Raw genomic sequence first — 5,903 nt, 5'->3', positions numbered from 1 at the left:
GAGACAGTCAAGTCTGTCTCGCGTGCGAGACAGTAAAGACTGTCTCGCATGCGAGACAGTCTATACTTGTGTTTTTTTTGACATTTTGGATGACTTCCTTTTGAGCTGTGTTTGGATTCCTTTCAGCATTTTTTGACGCCTACAACGACATATTCCAATTAATAGTCAAGTTGAAGGCAAACTGTAGGACAAAAATACCGATTTACGATTGCTTGAGAGACAAAAATTTTTTCTAAAAAAAATTACAATTAAGGGTGTATATCAAAGGCCTACCAAAACCACAGTACTAACTCTGTACTTACAATTATGTTCTTGCCAATAAACACTCTGTCGTCTTGTGTTTTCAGATTCAACTCACTTTTTTTTCTAAGTTTTTAATCATAATCAATAATATCTTATTAATATTCAAATTCTATCCTGCTCAAACTTATTTTATTAATTATGGCAAGTGACTTCATCATCGGAATATTAAGTACACATATTTTTATATCCCAATAAGGATAAGCACATATAGTAATACCAAAATTCAGCTTATGTGCTCCATTTAATTGTCCATCTTTACATTCTACATTGTTGTGTGTATATATATTATATATATATAATATATATATATATATATATATATATATATATATATATATATATATATATATATATATATATATATATTAATTTGCATCTACATTCTGCCTTTCTGCAGTTCCATTTTTGTAAATAGACACCCTAAATAATTTTTTATCTTAAATCATTAAATCATTAAAATGATTGTTAAGGAGACGGTAGATTCCTCATATTTTATTAGTGAGATAGATCCTCATGATCGTTTTGTTTAAACTTTTCAATGAATTGAAAAAGTTACACTAAGATAATAATTAATCGCACTTTAGGACAAATACCATAAGGCTGCGTTGGGAACTTGAATTTGGGCTTGGATTTAAAATCCAGGTATTTCAAATCCAAATCTTTAGTTTGGGTTCTGATTTGAGCTAAGATTTTGATCAATTGAATTTAACAAAAAGGAATTTGGAAGCCAAACAAGTGATTTCAAATTCCACCCCACCCCTGTCATTTATCAAACTCCCGACCGCATCCCCTCTCTCTCGTTTCAAGTCCGTTCCTCTCTCTCTCTCTCGTTTCGTAAAATCTCTCTCTCCCCCCTTCCCCTCCCTCCGCCGCCTCCCCTCCCCCCGGTCGCCGGCCGCCACCTCACCCCGTTCGCCGCCGCCGCCTCTCCCCCTATCCCCCTGCCTCTCTCTTTCGTTTCAAGTCCCGATCCCCCTCTCTAGGGTTCCGTTTTCGAATCGAAGTCTAGGGTTCCGACTTCGAGTCCTTCGAACTGGTAAGGTGTCCTCTCGCTTCATTTTTTTTGCCACTTGAAAGTGTGAATTTTCGATTCTTTTATGTCATCTCGGTGTTGGTTGAAGTATTTAGCTGTCTGTGTCAAAAAGTTTGGATTTTTGATGACGCTGGTTGTAAATTGATGGGAGCTTGATCAGCCTGCAATTGGAGTCGGAGCTGGGCTTCTTGTGTGCTATTAGGATTGTTTCTGTTAGTTTGTAGGATATTTAGATCAATATATATAGATAAAATGTTGAGGATGAGTTGATCCTGCTTTAGGAACTACTTCTTCAACTATTAATTTTTTTTTGACTTGGTCTTGTGAAATCGGAGAAGGAATTTGGGTGTTGCGAGCCTGCAATTGCTGCTCTCTGTTTCCTTTTCCTTGAATGAACACATTGGTGTGCAATGTGTACGGGTCTCCGCTGAGATTTCCAAGGAACTCGAAGTCGATCTCATCATGAATAGGCCCTTGTGATGAAAGCTGAAATCATGATTATGTATCCTCCTCTGTGACACGCGGAGCACTATGTCAACCTATTGCTGTTTGTAAAGCATGAAGGTGAAATGGGCAGGAAACCTTGTAAGATCTCAAGGCTTGGATAGGAAGATGAAATCATGATTTACACTTGTGCTACTTCTCAGCTTGTTCTTTTCGGCTGATGCAAATATTATGTGCAATTAATGAGTGGAGTCTTACTGTTTTACCTGCTTAAATGATGAATCATAGTTTGTTATTAATCTTTTCTAACTTCATTTGAGATAATCCCCTATCATGCTTGCTTATTATGGCTATAAATATTGTCGGTTCTCGCTCGGTATTGAGTAAATTGACTGGAACGCAATGGAGCATTGGAGCATTGGACCCAAGTTGAGCGTGACAAAGTGAGTTTTCAGTTTTCTCTCTCTTTTTCTTCTGTACTATTATTTTTCTTTAGTTTAGGATTAGGTAATGATTCAAAAGAGGATCTGTCATTTTTTTGCAGATAACTTAAGATAATCACAGTTTTCTCTTTTTCTTTTTTCTTCTGTACTATTATTTTTTGTTTCTGTTGTGACTGGTTTGTTTTATCAAGTAAGGTTAAGTTTCATTGGTAATCAGGGGTTTGGAATATGCAAGTCTTGGAGTTTGAGAGAATTATATTCCACAGTTCAGGAAAATCTACAGGGATTCTATTTCTACATAAGATGAACATGGGCTTGTGATAACTGAAGGTAATGTGGAGTTTTGGTTGTTATATGTCTGTGGGAAAACCTTAATGATATGCATATGATTTGTTATTATATGACCGTAAATGACCTGTAAAGATCCTGAGCCATTTGGTTGCTTTTGAGCGGTATTGATTGCTAGGGAAATTCAAAGAACCAATGTCGACTGCGGCTCATAGCCTCGTGAATTATTTTCCAGACTTGAGTTGAGGAAGTTGATTGATGAGAGGGATGCGATATGGAAACAGGGGATGTAAGGTTGGAGGTCTCCACTGTTGTTGTCATTGCTTGAAACGTTTATAATAATTGATGGGCGAGTGGGATTTCCTTTATCCATTGTTCTAGCTTTATCACAACATTAGCTTACGACCTTGTCCATGGATAATGACATGCAAATTTTAGAATACTTCTCACTGTATTTTGCAAAACTTAATTAATATCTTCTAGAATAAGCAAAACCCTCATGCCAATGTGGATGCACTTTCAATTTCGGAATAAAACTTCTCACTGTATTTTAATCCTTCATATTTTCTTTGTTTCTCAGTTTACGTTTACAACTCAAATGATTTGTTGAATTTTGCTTGAGGTAGCTTATGATATGACTGATACTTGCAAGTAAACTTCTCACTAGTTTTATTTTGCTTATTTGATGTGATCAAAATTTCCATGAAATAAAACCCTATTTGACAAGTGTGTGTTTCTGACTTTTTCACTGTAGAATTCTGGTCTTGGATCCCACGGTCTTCCTGTTTATTTAGCATTCTTCCTCTATTCTGATCAAATTAGTTAGTAATAGGATATCTGAACGGGATCGACGCATAATCTGATCGCTGTTGATTTACTGGATTCTGCTTTCCATAATCCTTGAATTCGTCACTGACACACTGTTGATTCACTGATACACTGCCAATTGTTGTATGATGCATTCGACTTGGTAGCAGTCAAGTCACATTTGGGAACAAATGGTCCAGTCTTATGCTTTCTAGGGGTTGTTTCTTTACTTGAAATAACCATCATTGTTTAGTAAAACCCCATTTTAGATTCTTTAATTTCTAGTGTAAATATTGATGATTTCTTGTTTATTATGAAGGGGGAATGGTCTTTTCCTATTACAGGCTCTTCCTTGTTTTAGGTGTTTCAAAAACTGAACTATTGTTTGATGTTACAATTTCAAGTAAAACACTTTGTAACTATATGTATATACTGGATGAATCACAATCTTTTAACTCCATGTTATTTGCGAGTGCAGGACCAGTAAGCATTTTATTTATTTCAGGACTATTTGCATTATTGCTAATTATCATATCTGATGGTCTAACAATGAACCTAATTAATCCAGTAATTGGTCTCTCCCTTCAGAATTTCTAATGATTCTCCTTGTATATTGTTTGATGTTTTTTTTATAATGTTAGTCAGAACATTAGGTGAAGAGCCGTGGTATGAATGATCAAGCCCTTTTAATTTTCACATGAGGAGCTGGGGGTTAGGTTCGGCAACCGAACAATATCTCTATTTGAAGAAAAAGTGGCAGCAACTGTCAAATTGAAATAGAGGACGGGTTGGTTGGGTTGGTTGCTTTTGTGAACTTACTGTTTCTTCTATCTACAAGGAAAAGGCTGAACCATCTTGATCATTTTTAATTAACTGATCCTTGGTTAATGTTGTTGTTGCTTATCTAACATTGTGCTTAGTATTTTAATTGGACAAGAGGATAATTAGAATGCTTGAATATATTGTCACGCTTTTTCTTCTCCGAACTTATCCTTGTTACTTGCTGTGTTGCCAGGTTTGCTGAAGCTTAAGGTAATGAATCCGATATCAGGTGAAGGGTCTTCATGCTTGTTGCTTCTCTCGGCAAATTCTGGGATGTCAATTTGGGGGAATGAAACAGAATTGGTATCAGAACGCTATGTGTAATAATTAAGATCTTATTTTTGCCAGCTAGCCTTCATTCTGTTTTGTTGATACTCTGAAGTCTGTTATTGCCATTATTCTATTTTGTCTGATTCTGTTTGCTGGGTTATACTGTGCTTTCCCTTTAATATTCACGATGTAATTAATATATGTATTTTTGCCAGCTAGCCTTTCATTGCGGTGTCTGATTCTGTTTTGTTGATATTCATTTGATACTGGTTTGTGTTCTTCAATGAGCATGGAATAATCACGATGTAATTAATACATGTACGTGTTACTCGACTATTTTGTGATAATATATGGTAACAGACTAATAATGACCATAAGCATCTGGTAATATATGGTAGCAGAGATCTGCATTTGATGTAAACAAGATGGGTTAAGAGAATAAATTTTTATCAATTTTAAATTCAAATTCATGTATAATAAAGTACCCAACCACTAGATTTTGAAATCAAAGATTTCAAATACTTTCATTTAATAAAGATATCCAAACAAAAGATTTCTTAAATCATGGATTTCAAATCCTAAATTTAAAATCCCTTGATTTTAAATCAACTTCCCAAATCCAAATCCAAGTTTCCAAACGTAGCCTAAGGGTTCTATTAATCACAAATAGGACTACATGGAGTCCATTTGCAATTGGGTAAATACTAGGGGTCTATTGGCATTAACCAACAAGAGCCCTGGAAAGTATGCTGCAGCTTTGAAAGAGGAGGATCTAAATTATAGTTGAGGGTATTAATGTCAATTCCTTCACTAAATTGTTTCTTTTTTCTAGTAAAAAAAAAAAATTCAAGGGAACGGGGCCTAGCTGTGATTCAAAGCCATCGGACCTCCCCCACCTCCCTTACCTATATAGTCCCCATTCCTCTTCCCTCAAAACTCCCACCCCTCTCTTTTTCTTTCCAAGCTAATTAGAGCCTTCGCATAGAAATACCCAAATTAAGTACCATTTCTTGTTCCCATTCCCTTTTTGTGCATTATTTTGTTTAAGCTCTCTTTATGTGCCTGTCGAGGAGTTCTTTCTAGTTTCAGTTGTTTGTGAAGCTGGCTTGTTTCTCGGTCCTTATTCCTTAGAAAAAACCTTTATAAAAGCCCCCTGAACATGTAAAATTTCCCTTTCCCACTCTCAATCCAACCCCCCCGAAAAAAAAAAAAATTTCACAAAAAAAGGTACCATTTTCTCTTCATGTATCTTAGCAAGTAAATTAGTTTCCTTTTGCCACCTTAATCTGGCTACAATCCCTCCATTTTCATAGCGATATCTTTATAAAAAACCCACAAATTATGTAAAATTCCCTCTTCTCCTAATTAATCCCTACCCCCACCCAAAAAAAAAAAACTAAAAAAAAACTAAAAAAAAAAGCAAAATTTGATTGAAAGTTGTTCGCAATGCCGGAGTCTGAGACGGGAACGCCCACGGCTGCGTCGGCACCGGC

The 5,903-nt window shown here is 35.9% G+C and overlaps 1 protein-coding gene and 1 long non-coding RNA gene across 2 annotated transcripts in view; both read left to right on the top strand.

Moving 5' to 3' along the window:
* On the top strand, nt 1,224-4,676 carry LOC109837732. Its single transcript, XR_002246410.1, has 3 exons — nt 1,224-2,223; nt 2,441-2,553; nt 4,334-4,676. It is a non-coding gene; the product is annotated as an uncharacterized LOC109837732 (long non-coding RNA).
* The window catches only part of LOC109837731 (probable aquaporin NIP5-1), a 6,700-nt gene continuing 6,138 nt past the window's right edge, over nt 5,342-5,903 (top strand). Inside the window, 1 exon segment of the mRNA XM_020406076.1 lies at nt 5,342-5,903. This exon segment is cut by the window's right edge and continues 4 nt beyond it. Within this exon segment, the coding sequence (XP_020261665.1) occupies nt 5,857-5,903 (47 nt within the window). The 5' untranslated portion in view covers nt 5,342-5,856.

Source organism: Asparagus officinalis, chromosome 4 (genome assembly GCF_001876935.1).
Source record: "Asparagus officinalis chromosome 4, Aspof.V1, whole genome shotgun sequence".
Classification (NCBI taxonomy): Eukaryota; Viridiplantae; Streptophyta; class Magnoliopsida; order Asparagales; family Asparagaceae; genus Asparagus; species Asparagus officinalis.
The sequence above is the reverse complement of the archived record's forward strand: the minus strand, read 5'-3'. Positions and strand labels throughout refer to the sequence as shown.